This window comes from Acinonyx jubatus, chromosome B3 (assembly GCF_027475565.1).
Source record: "Acinonyx jubatus isolate Ajub_Pintada_27869175 chromosome B3, VMU_Ajub_asm_v1.0, whole genome shotgun sequence".
In the NCBI taxonomy this organism is placed as follows: domain Eukaryota; kingdom Metazoa; phylum Chordata; class Mammalia; order Carnivora; family Felidae; genus Acinonyx; species Acinonyx jubatus.
In genome coordinates, this window is record NC_069386.1 from 10,705,034 (window position 1) to 10,725,759 (window position 20,726).

General features: G+C 50.2%; 1 protein-coding gene across 3 annotated transcripts in view; it reads left to right on the top strand.

The window, feature by feature from the left end:
• The window catches only part of SLCO3A1 (solute carrier organic anion transporter family member 3A1), a 310,573-nt gene that overhangs the window by 52,601 nt on the left and 237,246 nt on the right, over positions 1-20,726 (top strand). For all 3 annotated transcript variants that reach the window (XM_027067982.2, XM_027067981.2, XM_027067983.2), the window contains exon 2: positions 11,393-11,858. In XM_027067982.2, the coding sequence (XP_026923783.1) occupies positions 11,393-11,858 (466 nt within the window). The remainder of the gene's footprint in view (positions 1-11,392; positions 11,859-20,726) is intronic.

The following is a 20,726-nucleotide window of genomic DNA, read 5'->3' on the forward strand; positions in this document are numbered from 1 at the left end:
AGGAACAGATGGCTTTGTGTCTCGTTGAGGCCAAATGTTAGTCAGTCTTTGTCTTGGGCGCCTGTGTTTTTCCTTCCAGCCCCGGGAACTGCCTGAAATGCCTGGTGCCGCTCACACACCATATTGAGTTCGAGCCCGGGTCTGCCCACTTGTGTTTGTTTCCAAGAACTTAATTAGCACAATTGCCACCATTTCCAGAGTTCCCTTGCATCAGGCACCTCCAGGAATGGACAGAGCAGCTTGGCTGAGATGCTTATTTAGGTACTTGCGCAAAGCAAAGGGCCACCGGGGAGCTCTGGGAGGGCGGGGAACGTTCCATGTGTGCTCATCAGCCCAGGCTGCACTCACCCGAATGGAGCCATCGTGCCAACGGGAAATCAATGCTCGGTCCTCTGGTGCACACACCTGGGGGGACCCGAGTACTGACTGGATTCAGTGCTCACTCACCTCCTCGGCGGGACGCCTTCGTGCAGGAAAGCATACGTCTCACACTGCTGTACGCGCTGCTCTGTGGGCTGCAGACAGAAGACAGTCCTTGTCCCTAGGGAACGTTCAGCCTTCCTGAGGGACGCCAGGTGTACCAGAATGATGACTGCAGGGGAGTCTGAATCAAGTGTCGTGGTTGCAAGGGAGAAGGCGGAGGCAGGGGGGATTCGCGGAGGAGGTGGATTGGTGGCCGAGTAGGGATCTCTGAAGTGAGTGGCGTGAGCTGGGTGGTATTTTGGCCCCTGTGAAAATTGAAAGCTGGGCGCTGAGACCGATCCAGGCCAGTGTAGGAAGGTGCAGCTAGGGATTGCTGAGGTGGGGAGGCAGGGCGGCAGAATGCGGCCAGATGTTGGGGTCTGCTACCCCGAGGCAAGGAGCTCGGGCTTTTCTGGTTGGCAGTGGGCGTCAACCGGGGTTTTAAGTAGCGAATTGACTGGGGACAGGTGGGGTAGGGAGCCAGGGCTGACTGTCAGGTTTCTGGGGCCTGGGACCTAGCAGATGTCAGGGAAATAACTCATGTTCGTAGAGGGAGGGATCAGAAGAGCTGGGCTTGCTGAGCCCCGGGCAGGGGTGTTGGAAGGGGTGGAGAGCAGAATTCTGTGTTGGGACCCGTGGAGGCTGGGTGCTGCGGTTATCCTCTAGAGGGGTCTGGAGCATGGAGGTGCAGTATGGCTGCGGGGAGAGCTGGGGTGCCATCGGTATGCTGGAGACAGACTAGGGAATGTACGGATCCCCCCGGCGGGGTTGTATAGTGACTCATAAACAGTTGGTTGTGACCTGGGAGAATTCTGGCCATAGAGAACAAGAGAAGAGGAGGAGGTGGGGAGCAGGTGGCGGGGGATGGGGAAAGTGGAGGACAGCAAGTTGTTCGCGTCCTGTGTCAGAAATCAGAGAAGCTCTGCGTGAGAAGGGTGGGGAAAATAGCAATCACATTTAGGAAATAGGAACTCGGTGGGGACCTTTATCAAGGGCATCGTCCCATGGCCATACATAGCACAGTAGGGAAGCCCAAACTCATGGGGTTGACTTGAACATAGAAAACAGGGAAGTCTACCCTGCAAATGTGGACTTTCTTTATGCCTCTTTTTTTAAATGTTTGTTTATTTTTGAGAGAGAGAGATACAGAATGCAAGTGGGGGAGGGGCAGAGAGAGGGAGAGAGAGGGAGAGAGAGGGAGACACAGAATCTGAAGCAGGCTCCAGGCTCTGAGCTATCAGCAGAGCCTGACGTGGGGCTCAAACCCACGAACCACGAGCTGAAGTCAGACACTTCGCTGACCAAGCCACCCAGGCCCCCCTCTTATGCCTCTTGATGGAAGGCGAGAAGAATGGCAGTGACAAGAATGTAAATTGATGTAGCCACTGCGGAAAACAGGATGGAGGTTCCTGAACAAATTAAAAGTAGAATTAGCAGATGATCCAGTAATACCACTACTGGGCATTTACCTCCCAAAAGGGAAACCACTAACTCGAAAAGGTCTATGCACGCCTGTGTTTATCACAGTGTTCTTTACAAAAGCCATGATATGGAAGCCACCTAAGCGTCCACTGATAGATGAATCGATAAAGGAAGGGGATCTTAAGTTGTTTCCTGTGGATGAGAATTGGGCATATTTGTGGATAGGGTAGAGAAGGAGCAGCTGGAGAGGGTGGAAAGAGGGCAGAGAGGTGAAGAAAGGTATCCAGGAGACAAGAAGGGCGGGTGGGTAGGCAGAAGGACCCATGCTGAGTGGGAGGGAGGGAGGCTCCTTCCCTAGGTGGAGGTCAGCTGGGCATCTTATGGCTGCATTCCCTCCCTTATGCTTCCTCTGAGCAGGATCCCGCCTCTGGCTTTGGCAGGAAGAGGCAGTGTTGTCCCACCTGCCCCAGTGATAACCTCTCCACAACTTTGTTCAGTTACAGCTTTGGTACCTTTTGTACTTCGTTTGGTGTTTATTGGTACCGCATACTTAGCACCTTGGACAAGGTAACATGCATTCGACAAGTAGTAGACTGTTTTACTCATGATAGAGTGAGACCCCAGTAGCGTTAGGTTTGCTTTTATTTTAATATGGGGGGGGGCGGTGCTCAGAGCTGGGCTGGGCTTCAGGAAACATCTCTGTGAGGTACAGGTGTACGATGCTGGGCAAGTCACTTCATTCCTCCGGGCTTCTGGTCCCTCCCAGTAAAGTGTGAGCAACGGGCTAGATCATCCTCAACATCCACTTTAGTAGGAGTGACGTCCATTGTTCCCGTGACCAATCGCTGCATGTCTTAGGCAAAGCCGAGGGTGTTTCATGCCTCAGATGCACCAGAAGGATGGACGGCGAATCAGAGCAAGTTGCCGAGATTGCTGTGAGCGGGCTGAGGAAGATGAACTCTTACTGTCTGTGACTGTTTCCTTCAACGGCTCTGACACCAAAGTTGCGACTTTCTTACGCTAGAAGCTTTTTAGCGATGCACATGAAACAGGCGTTGTTTTGTTCTGATCTGTGTTTATCTTACACCTGGATGTGCAGGCTTTGGTGAACGTATTATTTTCTTATCAGCTTATTTGTGGGGTTCATTTCTTGGAGAGGCTATAATTAAGCGGAAGCAGATTATCTTGGTAATCAGGACGTAGGTATTAGAACTTAAATACCTGTCTGGTGGCTTGCTCTTGAGGAATTTATACGTAATGGTTTTGTACCCTGTTCTGGTAGAAACAATTTGTACATAGTATACTACGCTGTGTCTTTGGACTGTCTTCGAACTTGTTCATCCTTTATGATCATTGTCTGTTTTCATAGCTTCCATCTCCGTGATTCTGCCGGCTGGTTGAGGCCCTGGTGCAGCACAGGTATTCAGGGCTGGGTTTTTCACTCAGCTGACGGTAAGCCTGCACCCTCGGGCATGTAGAGAAGTTTAATTCAGTGAACACAATTCTGCCTGAGGGGAGAGTGTTGGTATGTGTGAGTTGTTAGTGTGTTAGAAATTTCTTTCTTAAGGCACTGTGTCTGATCCTGGGGTGCCTGGGTGGCTCAGTGGGTTAAGTGTCTGACTTTGGCTCAGGTCATGATCTTGCATTTCGTGGGTTCGAGCCCTGTGTTGAGCTCTGTGCTGATAGCTTGGAGCCTGGAGCCTGATTAGGATTCTGTGTCTTCCTCTCTCTCTGCCCCTCTCTACTCTCTCTCTCTCACTCTCAAAAATAAGTACACATTAAAAAAAATACTGTGTCTGGTCCTCTAAACAATTTTGTTGAACGCTGAGGAAATCATTTAACTCTTATTGTTCTTGAAGTTTCTCTCACAGAGGAAACCTGGCATCACATCCATTGTGAATTGAAAGCAAATAACTGAAGTTATTTGTATAAAAGGTGCTAAACACAAATTATTAATAATAGCCTGATGCGAACATTTCTGGTAATGACTTTAAAGCTCAGTAACAGAGTGGAAGAACATTCTATTGCCCAGGGATGGAGAATCTTTGTTTTCTCCATGATGGACCACAGAGCCATAGAGAAGAATCGACGATGAGATTTAGAAGCAGGAAGCCATTAGATTTAGAGATGCTGTTTTAGGGGAATCATAAAATGTTATCCATTCTCATAGAATTAATTGAACATAAGATTTTGCTAAATATAAGGAGCAATAAAAAGTGTGTTTTCCTTGTACTTTAGGGCTATTTAGGGAAGAGAGTTAGCAGGAGAGAGAGAGAGGAGAGAAACTAATGGGATGTAGAAGGAAAAATAGTCTGGGAAAGATGCAGATCATGAATAGAGAAGGGTGCAGGGAATGGCAGAGACAGAGGCTTAGAGCAGAGACCAGTGAGGCCTAAGGAAAGCCAGGTGACGACCCTCACTTGGGGTGACCAGAGGAAACATCGTTGCTCTACATAAAGAGAGAGTCTCTGGGCTCTCAGGATGTTGCTGAGGAAGGGGAGGGCCATGTTGCATATTCGCAACACCAGGCACCTGACAAAACACTCCCCCACATTTGAACCTTGTGGCAAGCTGTGAGGGCAGGATTGCCTTCTCCACATCACAGACGGGGGGGGGGGGGGGGGGGGGGAGGAGTTGCAGGTGTATTAAATTAAATGCTTTGCCTACGGCCATTTGGCTCCCTGAATCTGTTGTGTTTTCCTCCTGCCCCCTCACACATACTGATGGCTTTGGTGTCGACCGAAGGCCAGAGCTATGTCTAAATCAGAGATTCTCTGCATAATTCTTACTCTGCTTTTTGCGAAAAATGGTTGGAGGATGACAGCCATTTATTATGTGGTCGTAATACGGGCTAAATCATCCACCAGAAAGAAAACAATATTGACTTAATGTCTCTCTTGCCTGGCTGACCTGTGGAGCAGGCGAGCAGCCTGTTTCCCGGCCCTCCCGGGTCAATTACCAGAGGCCTTGTCTTCTGTCCCCTGGTTCTGCAAACCTCCCATCCTGGAATTCACAAGTGAATGCCTTGCGTGTAGCATTTCCCTTGTGCCCTAAATTACGTGCTCCAAGCAGCTGCTGTTCAGATGAAAAACAAAACCACCCAGGGTGCCTCATTCACCTAATGGGATTCCTGCTACGGCTTCAGCACAGGACAGTGTTGTCTGGGCCTAAGTGGTTAAGCCCCTTCCGCACCACCCCCTCCCTTACTGCAGGAAGGCGTGCCCTTGGCGCATCAGACAAGAAATTGAAGCTGCCTTGCAAATTACTTTCACGGAATTAAAAAGCTTGCATTAAAGACTTGCCTAGATTGACTTTTCTGTGCCAGCAGCAGGAATGCTTCACAAAGTTGTTGTAAAGGGCCAGCGCTTTTACTGGCAGACATAGGAATAACGTGATTTCCCAAGCTGGATTGACAGAGAACGGTAGAGCAAGGAGTTGGGGGAATCTGTGGCCTGTGGCCAAATCCAGCCCACTGCTTGTTTTTGTTAATAAAGTTTTACGGGAACACAGCCACACCCATCGTTTCCATATTGCCTATGGATGCTGCTTTTGTGCCAAGACGGCAGGGTGAGTAGTTGCTATGGGAACTGTGTAGCCCGGAAGCTTAAGATATTTACTGTGTGGCCCTTTGCAGAAAAAGTGTGCTGGGCGCCTGGGTGGCTCAGTCGGTTAAGCATCCGACTTCGGCCCAGGTCATGATCTCATGGTTCATGAGTTTGAGCCCTGAATCCAGCTCTCTCTTCAAATTCTCCGTCTGCCTCCCGCCCCTCACAAATAAACAAACATTAAAAAAAAAAAAAGTGCTGATCCCTGTTCAGGAATCCCCGCAAGGGGACCACATGTCCTTTAGGTGGCTACAGTTCAGCGTGAGCTTGACATCTCCTGCATTGTTGTTGCACCTGGTCCCTGACCTGGACCCTGCTGCTGGGCACCAGAGTTCAAGGGCGAGGCTTCCTCCAAGTTCCTTGGGGCAGCCTGCTGCGCTCTCACATCCCATGCCCCTCCGACAGAAGTGCTTCGAGATGGGTCTTCTCCACATTCACGGGCTCCTTCCAGCCAGAGGAGGACCCCCCCTCCAGCACCCCCCTGCGAGGTCCTTTTGCTGTACCTTCCTTTCTCCAGGCCTCCTCAGCTGCCTGCTCTGCCCTGTGTCCCTGCTCCTGCACCTCTCCCATGGGCGCCCTCTGACGTTCTGCCAGCACTACCCTGCTGAAGCCTCATTACCCACCTGTACTGCTGAGATCACTGCCAGGGCAATTTCTCCTCTTTCCATGCTATGCCTCACTGCCTGGATAATGTTGCTCCCACTCAAGAACCTCCCTTGGCTCCCCATTGACCTCCAAATCAAGGGCAGACCCTCCGTCTGGCCTTCAAGGTTGTTTTCTTTCTAATTATTCCTCACAGTGCCCTGAGCCCAAAAGGTCTCCCCCACCGCGACTTACCCCAGGGTGATCTGGACTGTACCACCCACGCCCCACTGATCTTTGCTCTTGGAATGTTGTGACCCCCCCCACCCCCCGTTCATCCTTATTGCATCCCAGAATCCTAGATATATTTTCCTTCTCATGCCACCGAACACCTGCTCTCACTCTCTCGAACCTTCTGCCACTCTGTCCCCCCGTATGGTGGGCTGTGGTGTTCTTTGGTGGCTGCTTTCTGCTCTCCCCAGATTATAAAATCCCACGGGGTAGGGACGGTCTCTCATAGTTCCGTTTCTTGCACCTTGCCACGGAGCGGGCACTCTGGAATGGGAGTCACACAGAGCATGCACACGAGTGACGAGGGCAGTGTTTTTGTTTTTATGTGCACCTACTGTGTGCTGGCAGCCCTGAGGCGTGGCCCCCTAATGCTCGCTCGGGCAAGCATCGTTATCCCCGCTGCCCTGATGTGCAGACAGGCTCGGCAGGATCTGCCAAGTGCCGTCCGAGGCAGACAGGACCTCCAGGCTTCCCTGCTCCCGTGCTGCCCCCAGAGGAGCGTGTTGCATGGTGTGAAGATCCGTGCAGGTGCAACGCCTCTGCCGTGTCCATACGGCGTGTCTGCGCGCACACAGACCCCTGCCCGCCTGTGTCTTAGAATCATTGGGAGCTTTGAAAATACGCACACCGGGGCCCATCTCCCTCAAATTACGGGAGAGTCCTGGGGGCGGGGGTGGGGCAGGCACTGGGTGTTCCAAAGCCCCCCCAGGTGATTCTACTTCAGGCCACGCCCTAAGCCAGAGTAAGAAAGCCGACAGACCTCTGGGAAGGTTCCTGGGGGCCGTCCTGACCCTTGGCTGCTGATCCCAAGAGCTTCTCATTCCCTGAGTTCCTGACACCCTCCGCACTTTTTGAAGGTGAGGGAGGGCTCATCTGTAGGTGGCCGTGGTCTCTGGGTACCTCCCGCCTGAGGGGACTTGCGACAGCTGCGGTTGGCCTGAGTGTGCCTTGGGTACCCTAAAGGGGTGAGCTCCCCCAAAATGCAACCCCAGTTTCCCATGTGAGTATGTCCCTATGAACTGAAAATGAGAGAGTGCTTGTGATTTGTATTTAATTTAACAAAAGAAACTCTTCAATCTTGAGCAGGGTAGGTTTGTTGAGGATAGAGCAGTGGTTCTCAAAGCGTGGTCCCCAGAGCACCATCGACACCACCTGGGAGCTGCTGAGAGCTAGAAATTCCCAGCCCCACCCCAGACCCACTGCATCAGAAACTCGGAGGTTGGAATCAGGCAGTGAGTGATACCCTTCTGGGGGATTTTACTGCCTCTGAGGTTTGAGCAGCACAGCTCGGGATTGATGGTGAGGACACCTGGAATCTTGGTCGTTTTCTGCCCCAGCTGGGCATCTGAGAACACCCCCCCCCCCCACCCCCCGCCCCTGCCCGCCAAGTCTTAGAAAATCTCAAGCTCCTCTCTGGGTCTCCTCTCAGGGTTTGGGAAGTTGTATTTCGGACACGTGCTCCCAGAGATTCAAGACGCTTTCCATCAGTCCTGTTACCCATTAAGTAAAGACAGTTGTTCCCTTTAGCACGCATCTTTCTCCTTGCTGGGTTGTTCGCTGCCACATAAAAGCCACAAGTGGGTTTTATGGCCTTATGCATACTTAATTAGTCCATCTTCTCAAAATTGTGTTTTAAGTGAGTGAAAACATTTGCCTCTGATCTAACCCACAAAGCACCTTTTCAGAATGTTTGCATGGTCGAGGCTAGTGAGGGGCCACAGGACAAGGAGGCAAAGACCTGTCACCCCCATGGGCTGCTCTGCAAAGAGCAGGTTCGAAGCAGGACAGGGGCTGCAGGTACAGACGTCCGCTCTTTGTAGAAGAGCTGATTATTTTTCGTTTGGCCCACAGCTGTCTCTATCCTCACCATCCTTATCTGTCATCAGAAATGTCCGCACCTGTGTGATACTTTATGACGGGGTGCACCTGGCAGAACAGAGCCGTTGTCACGTTTGAGATCCGCTGCCTAATATGTATGTCATTAAGCCTCATGGCAGGAATGAAAAACAGCTTCCGCTCCAACCTTCCCACCTGTCCACCCTCCTGCTTCTGCTGTCCTCTCCGCCCGTGGTAGAGGTCACCAGGCTCCAGACCCCACCAGGCTGCTTGAGATGACTCCAGTGTGCCCACAGGACCCTGCCCACACGTGTTCCTCCTCTATTTCTGGGCATCTCTCAAGACTCAGCATGAAGGCCTGGGTGAAGCTCCCCCCCCCCCCCCCCCACCCAGGCAGGTAGGCTGTCGTGTTTTGCACTCCACGCGGCATTACCTATCATAAGCGTGGCTAGAGCGCGTACTCTCTCATGCGTGTTTGTGTTACAAAGCAAAGGAGTAAATAAATGAAGCCTTTGTTTTTCCTACCCAGAGCTTCCGGAAAGAACTTCTTTGGCAGTATTTGAAAGTCAGTTTAAGGAGACCAGACTTGCTAATAAATTTCTTTTCTTGACAGTTGCAAACACTTGGTGTTGGGAAAATAATCTAGCCGTGTAGTTAGGGCTGTCGGAGTCGCGAGCAGCTGGCTTTGACTTGCCTAGAAAGTGCGGTGGAAATGGGAATCCGAATTGCAATGTGGGCAACAGAGCGGGTACCCAGCTGTCCTGTCACAGTACCCGTGTTAGAACGTGGCTCTGCAGGGCTCGCCCCCAGGGCCAGTGCTGGAGGAAAGACCACAGTGGCGGGTGCCATTGCGTTAGTGCTGTGCACCCTGGACCAAAGCCATCTGGGGACTGTAACAAAATCCTGGGGCCCAGGTTGTCCCCGAGACCAGCTGAGTCAGAAACATGGGGAGAGACCAGTCTAAAAGCGCTTCCAGTCTAAAAGCGGCATTGAGAGCCACTGGGTTAAAGGAGGCTGTTTCTTTCTTTTCTTTTTTTTTAATATGAAATTTATTGTCAAATTGGTTTCCATACAACACCCATTGCTCATCCCACAAGGTGCCCTCCTCAGTACCCATCACTCACCCACCTTCAGCCTTCAGTTCTCAGTTTTTAAGAGTCTCTAAAGGAGGCTGTTTCAACATGTGGGGTTGAAAAGGAGGGAAGGAGGAATCCATCACTTGGCTCTTCTGTTCTTTTTCATAAGGCAAATAAAGGCATGCTAATCCTTCTAGGTATAGCTGTGCATGCGCCTGGTCAGAGGCTGTGGGTGCGTGGACAACGGTGCACATATTTATATGTTTGGAGGAAGGCTAAATCCACACGACTCTCCTTCCCATTTCTTAGCAACACACAGCCCAGCGTCTCCGAAGATGAGTTTCTCAAGTTCTGCCCATTTCTCTTGCCACTGTGTGGACTCAGGCCTTTCCTTGTCTCTTTTCTCATTACAAGTTTGCTGACATTCCTTTCTTTTCTCTTCCACCATCCATTTGTCACACCGTGGCCACACCTGGCATCTTTTCCACTGTAGAAACCTTTGATGTTCTCCGATGTCCCTTGATAAATGACAGTGGTTTATAGATCGCCCTTCCCAGCATTTACACCTGTAGGGTGTTTATTTCTGGCATCAGCCCTAAGAGGTAGCACTCTTATCCCCATTTTATAGACAGGAAAGTGAAAGCATCTGGTGAACTGCCCAAGGTCATAGCTGGGTTGGACCCACGCATTCTGAACCCAGAGTCCTGGCTCTGCCTACGAGCTCCCACTACGTAGGGAAAGACGGCTCTGTGCTAACAGACCTTTCATTATTTCCAATCTTTGTGTGCATCCTGCTAGGTTGATGTTACTTTTTAGGTTTCACAGTAATCCAGGCTTGGACAGGTTAAGCACCTTGACCGAAATCCTAGAGCAAATTAAGGGTGTAAGAGCTGGAATTCAAATCAGGTGCTCCCCTCTCCATACTCTGCATTTCCCCCCACCACACTGCATGGGATTGTCTTATTTCTTCAGGGTGGCATCTGTGACTCTTTAGAATCCGGTGCCCATCCACCTTTCCAACCATTTTCCATTCTGTTATTAAATCATGCCACATGACTTTTGCTCACACTGTTCCTTTTGCCTGGAGCGTTCTTTCCTGCCCAGCTAGGGCTATGAGACCTCCCAGGACAGGGACCCTTGTTGATAATACCCCCTATAGAGGCCATTTGCATTTTCTCTCCACCTCACAAGCCCTAAAATAATGCATCTGCTCTTGCCCTCCCTGCCCCCCCAGTCATGTGATGGTTGCAGCCTGAATGTAAGATCCAGTCACTTCGTGTTTTAGTTGTGCATGTTTGCTTTTCTGCTAGGTGGCATCTTGAGGCCAGGCATCCTTTCTTCCTTCTCTCTCTCTCTTTCTTTTTTTCCCCTAGGACATTTCCAAGCCACCAGGAGAGGTTAGTAAATATTTGTTAAACAAATGAAGGGCAGACAAGAATACAAGGGTGGGGAAAGCCTTAAAAATCTTCCATCCAAGAGGCCTGGGAGGGGCTGCAGTGAGTGCATGGAAAAGTCAGGGATGTGCTTACTTGGTGGCCTTTAGGGACATGTATGTTGGAAATTTCCAGAAGGAAACCGAGCTAATGATTATCCCAGTGAACTAATCCAGCATATCCATTTTGCCAACTAGGTTTTTGGCTCATTTTATTTTCTTCCGGTGTGCTTTGCTAACCTAGTAAAAAGCCCATGGTCTCTGTGCCCTCCCAGCATGGACTTTCTAAATAGCGTATATTTGGGAGCGTGTAATGACGTACTTCAGGGCTTTTCCGGGATTCATGAGCCCTGCTACATGGTGGTGGGGGTTGGGAAGGGGAAGTTGTGATTCCCAAATACAGGCAGAACCTTTGAGGAATGGAACAGGTGCCAAGAAAGACACCTTCCTTTGCCATTGGGGAAGCTGGGAAAGTTAATTCTTTTAGCTGTTGACTTGGGGCTATCATACTAAGTAAACATTTTTAGGACTCTTCGGGGTTAAGTCGCTTAAGTCACTTTTGCATCCTGTGGAAACCGCTCAGCGGCCAGGGCCGGCCCGGCAGGTGCACTGCGAGGCCGGAGGGGGCTTCCGCTTGGGTGGCGTCCGTCAGTATTGGCCTTGAGATTTCGTTTTGCACCCCTCAGGTGAGCGTCCTGACCACCCTGGAGCGGAGGTTCAACCTGCAGAGCGCCGACGTGGGCGTGATCGCCAGCAGCTTCGAGATTGGGAACCTGGCGCTCATCCTCTTCGTGAGCTACTTCGGGGCGCGCGGGCACCGGCCCCGCCTCATCGGCTGCGGCGGCATCGTCATGGCCCTGGGAGCATTGCTGTCGGCGCTGCCCGAGTTCCTGACCCACCAGTACAAGTACGAGGCGGGCGAGATCCGCTGGGGCGCCGAGGGCCGCGACGTCTGCGCCGCCAACGGCTCGGGCGGCGACCAGGGCCCCGACCCGGACCTCATCTGCCGCAGCCGGACCGCCACCAACATGATGTACTTGCTGCTCATTGGGGCCCAGGTGCTCCTGGGCATCGGTGCTACCCCTGTGCAGCCCCTGGGCGTCTCCTACATCGACGACCACGTGCGGAGGAAGGACTCCTCGCTCTACATAGGTAGGAGCTGTGGTGGTGCCGGGTTCGCTCCCCTGTGGTCCATGCTCTGTTAGTAGCAGGGGCGCCTTGACAGAGGAAGGCAAGGTGGGCCCCCCGAGCTTCTTAACGGTTCTCCGACGTGGCTGCACATCTGCAGGGGGTGGGGTTGAAAAATGGGGATGCCTGAGTTGCAGCCCCAGAAAATCCGGTGTAGTTGGTCTGCCGTGCCACTGGGACTCCCCAGGTGATTTCCCTGTGCGGCAGATTTGGAGGTCCTGCTTTGCTCCCACATGAAGAAGCTCGAAGTGGGAAGACGTGGTCAGGAAGGGTTAACACGTATTAATCTGCCATGGGTATGGGGACTTTGAGCCATCTGGCATTAGCCACCGAGGTCTGTTGGGGTCTACACCTTGGAAGCCCCAGTGTTTAATAATCAAACTGATCTTCTGGTCATTGTCCTGTTGAAGTTCAAAGAGACGATTACACCCCCCCCCCGCCCCCCCCAGCATTTGGTATCCTTCAGGGTTGGTGACTTGTGGTAACTTTCTGCATGGGGGGTGCGCCAGGAACTGGAGATTTAGGGAAAAAAGAAGGTATGTGAGCGTTTTAAATTTCACACTGTAATAGCTTCTGTTACTTTGTACTGGCACATTGGAAGCCCCTCACAGGTTACGGGGTTAAGGAACCTCCACGTGTGAGCTGTTCTTGCAACAAATGGGGTCCTCGCTGCTCTTGGGCACCGTGGCAAGGTCATTTGTATTGTGAGGGCCTGGCGAGCATCTCTATCCCTTGTTTACTAAGTGTGGATTACTAAGACTTGTCCCCACTCCCTGAGCGCTCAGCTTTGGCAGAATTCCTTCTACCCGTGGAAACTTTTTCTCTCCTGAAGCACTGTGCTTTGAAGTATTAAGTTAATGATCACACAAAGGTTTAGGTTAAGCTAGAATGGAGCAGAATTTGATGGAAAGCTCTCTACCCGGGCAGCTTCCACTGTTGATGAGCTAGGAGGGTTTGGAGCAGTTACGCAGCTCGATGCCGGGTTTCCTCTGTGACTTTCTGTCCCAGCTGTGGAGTAAATGCTTTTGTTGAAAACCTGTGCTGCAAATGTTCACGGTTCTCTGTGAACGGGCTCAGGGTAAGAAAGGTGGATGGAAAGCGTGTGCCTCTCCAACTAGGGCTGGAGCCCGGTCATGACTTCTCTGTGGAACACGACGTGGGAGAGGGGACTTCCCAACCCATGATGGCCAGACCCTCTCCCCCTATGGTTAGGGTGGGTACTGAGGATGTTCTTTACATTTTGTTACTTCTGAAGCTTGAGCGACAGCGATCCCAAAGGAGTGTGTCGCAGACTAGAACGTGGGTCACGGGATGTAGCCAAATAGCCTCCTGAGGTCCAGCCAGACAATTGGTCTAGCACTTGACTGATGGCATCCTAAGACCCTGGGAGAGATGTTTTCTGGTAGCAGTTAACAGTAAGTAGATAAAGCTCAGAAGAGGAAATGGGGGAATGAAAAGCGGAGTTCTTGTCTCTGATGACAGAATCAAGCAGAAAAATTTCTCCGGAGTCCTTCCTCCTAGAGGCCTAGAACCCTCTTTTGTAAGTCTCCCTGCTGAGTTAGGTTGGGGTCTTTTCCTGCACTGGCTGGGGCCTGGTTTGGTGCGCAAAGCATTAGGATGAGGAAGCGCTTTGGTTTTGTGTGTGGGCGGTGGAGGCAGGGGGCGGTGGGGCTGACCATTCGAGGCAAAGGGCCGTCTCCAGTTCTGAGGCCACGTCATGGGATTTGCCATGAGTCTTTGTTAGGAAGAATGTTTCGGGCAAATTTCTACTTGGGTACCATTTTCTTTCTGTGATAGCTAGAGTTGGAAGTGTCCATTGGGTGCATGGACATCTTGGTGGCACTGGTCCATCCGGAAAATTCCAAAACATGTGGCCATTGAGATGGGTTCTCTGACTGTCTCTGAACTGGTTTTATGGGTCTGTGTTTCCAGGGAGCAGGAAAGAGTCAGCCTTCTGCAGAGTTTGGCCTCAATGGATGGCTGCCTTATCCCATGCAAGCTTTGGGTTGTTCCAGGAACAGTTTAGGAAGACCACAGTATATGAAGAGTGTAACTCGTTCATTCATGGGTTGTACAGGACATAAGAAAGTGTTTGTGACCGTGAGGATATTTTAGCATTTATCTCCTCTAATGGGGAGCTAGTTCCTGAAGCCACTTAAACCTTGAGGAAGTATGTTGGGGAACCTACTGAAAGGGACTGATGAATTATGGCCTGTAGAGAGGAGGGGAGTCTGAGGGCACTGGGAGCGTGCGTGTGGATGCACACCCATTGTTGTTGAATAGCACGTGTGTCCCCTGGTTCCACCTCCTGCAAAGCTGGTTAAGAGAGAGAGGCTCACAGCCCACCATCTGGTCATATGCCTAATAATGTGAGTGTGGGCTGGAGATGGAAAGGATTATGAAGACTTCCATGTGTAAAATACAGACTTATTCATAGCTGATTCTTTCCTGTGGGTGTCAGCGGGGAAGGGGATGATGACCATGTAGTCTCAGCCACAGGCCGTTGGTGGCCAGGCCTGCCTCTGGGTTGCACGTCACCAGTTGGTGCCATGAGCGTTATCTATGGCCATGCCCAGGACCTCTTCATGCAGGGGAGATGGGAGCATTCGTTCCATCTTGAGTCAAGCCGATACAGTCCCCTGGAATGATTATTTGCTCTGGACTCCTATGGCTGAGCCACTGCCAAGCTTCTGGATTCCTCGAAGGGCCATTCACAAGGGGCTTCTCTGGCTGTCACCAGTCTGTGGCTGCCCCTTTCCAGCGTGGGGAAAGGGAGCCAACGGAGCTCATTACCAGGGGACAAAACCTGCTGAATGGGAACACGACTCTGCTGGCAGGCTTTTCACTAATGCACAGTGTGGAAGCCAAGCTCACGGTGCAGCTAGACAATGACCTGTGGGTGGCACATGGCAGTCTTTCTTCCTAGATGGACGGAAGGGCCAGGGGGGCAGTGGAAACCATTCCACGTGGGGCCTGATGAGGGTCCAAGAATAGACCTTTCAGGAGTCTCCTCAGTGACCCTCCATTAGCCCAGTTTTCTTAGCTGTTCTGTTTTTTTTTTTTTTTTTTTCAAGTTCAAAGCCTGGCAAGACATTCTGTAGGCAGGAATAAGTAGGATAATGTAATGGACTCACCATGTCCTTTCATTAGGTTGCTATGGCAATTGGTTGCAACCTTGTCCTCTTTGAGGAAGAAAAAGGTGACCTGAGTGGTAGAGATGTTTTAAATAACTTTATTCCTAGTTACAACGTATCACATGTTCACCGTTGACAACTTTGGAAGTATGGAGAAAGAACAAAGAATTCTTACTCTTGGGACGCCTGGGTGGCTCAGTTGGTTGAGCATCCGACTCTTGATCTCGGCTCAGGTCATGATCTCATGGTTTGTGGGTTCGAGCCCTGAGTCGGGCTCTGTGCTAACAGTGGGGAGCCTGCTTGGGATTCTCTCTCTCTGCCCCTCCCTCCCTTACTTGCACACACTCTCTCTTCCCCAAAATAAATAAATAAACTTAAAAAGGAATCATTACTCTTAGCCCTATGATTACAGAAGGTCTTTTCTGGATTGGTATGTTCTTCTACCAAAAATGTGTTTATAATAAACATCTTTCTCTTCATATTTGATGCACATTTCCCCGTGTTACTAAATATTCTTCTGTGATGTTATTACTGCACGCGTAACATTCTCTTGTGGATCGGTACTGTAATATTTAATGCCCTCTATTGTTGGACATAGTTTTTTTTTCTTTGTTGTTTGTTTTTAAGTGTTTGCTGTTGTCAACAAGGCAGATGGGACCCTGTGATTCTGAGCAGTTAAATGACTTGTCTAAGATAACTTAGCTGGACTTGTGGTCTGAGGGTGGGGGTTTTTCCATGTACGTCTGAGATGTGTCACAAGGCTGGGGTTGGCGGGGGGAGAGGGCTGGTGGCTGGTCCAGGGGGTCAGGTACAAGTCCGGGCCTGCCACAAGATAGCATGAGGCCTTCAGGAGGTAAACATCTTGGGAGCCAGCCAGGAGGGAAGAGAGCAACGTGCCTCAAAGCCGAGGGGTAGAGGTGCGATCGGAAGGGAGAGTGGGTGCCCCGGCCCAAAGTGTGGGAATAGGAGGCAGAGGGGAGGGTGGTCCCGGCTCACAGTCCAGGACAGGGTTGTGGAGCATTCACTGCTTTGAGTAGAGGTGGCTTCAGACTAGAGCTGGTGCTTCCCAGACAGGGGCGGCTGCGTATTCCGCCTTCTGCTTCCCTCTCTCCAGAGATGCACGGGCCCTCCCCTCACATCGCTGATGATTCCCTTTTTGAACCACGATAGCCATTAGGTGATTGTACTTTCATTGGGTTAGAAATCTGTCTCCTTACAGCTGCCCACAAGCTGCCACTGACTGTGCCCCGGGGGCTCCCCCGGAAGACTTGTTGTCTCTCTTTGTGCGCGCGCAAGTGTGTGTGTGAATGTTTTATTCATTTTTGAGAGTGCGAGTGGGGGAGGGGCACAGAGAGAGGGAGACAGAGGATCAGAAGGGGGCTCTGCACTGACAGCCCCAAGCCCGATGCGGGGCTCGAACTCAGAAACTGTGAGATTATGACCTGGGCCAAAGTCGGATGCTCCACTGACTGAGCCCCCCAGGTGCCCCTCTCTTCCATGTGTTGATAATTCAGGTAGCTGAGCACCAGCCTCGCCAGGTAGGGAAGGAGTTAACCTGCTATTTAGCTCTTCTGTGCCGGGACCTTCGTTCCTTACTTGACTTGGTTTTCCTTCCACACCTGAGCCGCCGTTTCCCTGTTGAAGATGGGTGCTGTGGGGGCTCATTCCCAGGGGACGAAACCACGTGAATGAGGTGTGCAGGATGTGGGTCCTGTGTTAGTTTGCTAAGGCTGTCCTAACCTAACACCACAGACTGGACGGCTTAAGCCGCAGAAATTTATTTTCTCACCGTTCTGGAAGCGGGAAGTCCAAGATCAAGGTATCCTGAGAGCTGTTTTCCTCTGAGGCCTTTCTCTTGGCTTGCAGATGGCTCCTGTTCCTCCTTTTCCTCCCTTCACAGGGTCTTTCCTCTGTGTGCTCACACCCCTGGGGGCTCTTTGTGGCCTGATTCCCCCTTCTTGAAAGGACAGCAGTCAGGTGGGATTAGGGACCCCCTGTATGACTTCATTTAACCTTATTACCTCTTTAAGGCTCTATCTCCAAATGCAGTCATGTACTGCAGTACTGGAGGTTAGCGCCCAACATGAATTTGTCCAGGGCGGGGAGGGGTGTGTGATTCATCCCATAACCGGTACTGAGGGGATCAGTACCAAACTAAACCAAGACCCTTGGGTCTTTTGCCCAAACTTTTCTATAAGGAACTGCGTTGTTTTGTGTGTGTGTGTGTGTGTGTGTGTGTGTGTGTATGTGTATGTTTGTGCTCAAGAAATTATTTGAAGATGTAGCTTAAAACAAAACAACTTTTTATTTTGAGATCATTCTAGAATCACAGGTTGTTGCAAAGTACCAGGAAGTCCCCCATACTGTTCATTCAGTTTCCCCCAATGTAACACGGCCCATGACTGAAATGCAATATCAAAACCAGGAAATTAACATGGTACCATCTGTGGAGCTGATTCAGATTTTGCCAGTTTTCACATTCATTTATTTTTGAGACAGAGACAGAGCATGAACAGGGGAGGGTCAGAGAGAGAGGGAGACACAGAATCCGAAACAGGCTCCAGGCTCTGAGCTGTCAGCACAGAGCCTGACGCGGGCTCGAACTCATGGACCGTGAGATCATGACCTGAGCCGAAGTCGGACGCTCAACCGACTGAGCCACCCAGGCACCCCAGATTTTGCCAGTTTTGATGTGTACTCGTTTGTGTGTGTATAGTTCTGGGCAGTTTTTTGTTTTTTTTTTTTATTTAAAAAAAAATTTTTTTTTTTTTTACATTTTATTTATTTTTGAGGCAGAGAGAGACAGAGCATGAACGGGGGAGGGTCAGAGAGAGAGGGAGACACAGAATCGGAAGCAGGTTCCAGGCTCTGAGCCATCAGCCCAGAGCCCGATGCGGGGCTCGAACTCACAGACCGTCAGATCGTGACCTGAGCCGAAGTCGGCCGCTTAACCGACTGAGCCACCCAGGGGCCCCTAGTTCTGGGCAGTTTTAATACAAGTGCATCGTGTTTTCAACAGAACGGGATCAAGGTGAAACCAGATCAGTTTGAGTTGTGGGAGTGTGTTTGGTAGGCAGGCACACATGCAACACTGATACACACATGCGTGTGCGTGGGGAGAACACCGAGACAGAGAGAAATCTTTAGGTGGAATGGAGGCTGGCCAGAGGAGAGGGATTCTTCCAGAAGAACCCCGTGAGAGCCTTCTGAATTCCCAGGAAGAATGGAACCCTTGCAGGCTGCCCGAATCCACAGAGCAATTGCTCTGAGTTGTGTGGCACATGTATTAGACACAAATGTGTCACGTTTTTTGATCGCTTGTATTGAGACCCAGTGGAGCCCACTGTGTTCCAGTTGATGCAGAGCGAATTATTCTCAGATTTCATCTGCCAAGTGTTTGTTCAGTACAAAGGTCACTATGATACCAGCCGGCAGCCAGAGAGAACCAAACTTCTCGTTGGAGCCCTGGGAGCCCAGAGTTATTTTGCTTCTGATGAGTTTTTATTTTAACTTGACATTGGGTAAAACGTGTTTCAACTCTCCAAAGAGTGTGGGTCGGGTATGGATCAAATACACTGTGACTGCAGTTCATCTGAAAAAAATAATTAAAAAGCTTTCCCTCGTGGGAGCAAGCATAACTCATTATATTCTTGCAACTTCATTGATATTGAAGTCTCCCTCATTAATTTCTTTTTCTAAAATAAATGGCACTGCAACACTGGTCAATTTGCTTTGGCTGTGTTCCACCCCCTCTCCCCAGCTGTTGGTCACATGCCATTTTCGGTGTGTTTTAGCAACGCGCTAGGAAACATGCAAGGGGCTCTTATCTGGTGCTTCCATATTGCCTGGGCTGCTAGGTGCTTCTTGTTCATTTTCAGCTGCTCATAATTCATGCCCTGTGGCTCACGGAATCGCTTCTGTGCTCTCTGCCTGGGTGACCTTGGATGAGACTCTCAGCGTGGGCTCTGGAGTCTGACAGTTTTGAGATTCAAACCCCAGCTCCCCTTCAGACCTGCCACCAGGATTTTGGACACCTTTCTGGTTAACCTCAGCCTGTTTCCTTAGCAGTAAAAAGAGGCCGGGGTCTACCTTGCAGGGATCTGCCTTGCTATCCTTTGCATCAGGTACCCTGTCCGTGGTGGAGATCAATAAATGTTGTCCTGTTCTTTTTTTGTGGTCCTATCATCTCTATTTCCAGATGTGGAAAGTGAGGCGTGAGATAAGTGACTGACTTACTGAAACACACAGGCAGGTCTTTGACAAGAGCAGTTGGATCCTGATTTTCAGCTTGGGACATAATCCACCTAGTAGATCTAAGAATAGCAACCTCTTCAGTCCTGCATTAAATCAGCAGGGCACTTCTTTGGCTGCAGACCCCTTCCTGTGGCTCATCTCAAAGTACCTAAAGTGCTAGCATGGCCCCAGGCAGCAGGCGATCTGGTTCATCCGAACTCAGAGGCACCCTAGAGTATGCCCATTACCACAACATGATGTATTGGTTGGCTTTCTGGGTTTTGACACATTACTTCCTAATTTGCTTCTTGATATTGGCTCAGTTTTTCAAAAGAATGTATTCTCACTTTAGTAAAATTGGGAAAACCCCAAATATAATAAGAAACTATAATATCTAATCTGGGTACCTATAGAAAGTTATTGTCGATATTTAGGTATATTTCCTTCCAGCCTTTTTCTTTTGTCTTTTAAGACCCTGCTTACTATACATGTGAACCTACTTTCAATGGACCTGTTGTAAAGTTCGTAATATATCAATTATATGTGAAATTATTGTGTTAATTATCACAAAGATAACTATAGGGTATTTTGATAATCTGGAAATGCTGGAATGTGCTCGTTGGTCATTTGAACGATGAACATCTTTGTGGTTTGAGCCACATCCGTCCACATTTGCCAAAGACTTAAAAGCTTGGGTTAGTGCCGTGATCCCATGTGAATTGGAAGGCAGCCCTTTGGCCTGGCTGTGACTTTTTCCAGAAGATAAGTGAGACACAAGTGTACCATGAAAAGATGCTTTGGGCTGGCCAGGAGTGTGGGTGCGGGTGCCCTTGTTGTCAGCCCCAGGCCACATCTTCTGCCCAGGGTAGAAATCTTAAGTGCTATAAGGGCTCAGCCAGCAAATGAGAAAAGCAGACCATAGATGGAGGCTGAGCAACTGAGGGTTCTTTCTTCATCCGAATACAGAGTCAGTCTTGCCAAATCTTCGGATTTTTAAGAGTGATCGGAAATCCATAGTTTGCAAGTGGACTGAATTGCCGACTCGTTGACATCCTCTCCAAATCCTCCCGCGGGTCACCAACACAGAAGCCAGCTCGAGTACGTTGGTGGCTTGCCATTTTGGACCCTTGGCTCTACATCATCCATCTCAAATTGCATTTGTCTTTTGGATAGCAAATAAAACAAGAAAGGAAGCTAGGTGGTAAGGGAAGAAGTTGCACATTATGGATGCCACAGCCAGAATAAATAGTGTTATCTACTGTGATCGCAGGTGATCTGGGCGTTGGGTTGGGGATGGGGGTGGGGACTCTTGCACAAACACAGGACACAGTTTGGAAGAGAGGAAGGAGTCAGACCTGTTGCTGAGCCTCTCAGGATGCTATTCCAGCTGAGGCTTTGCCTTTTGCCTCATGAGCATGGGAATCCTAGAATGGAAAAGAAATTCAACCAGTTTTCCAAGCTAAGA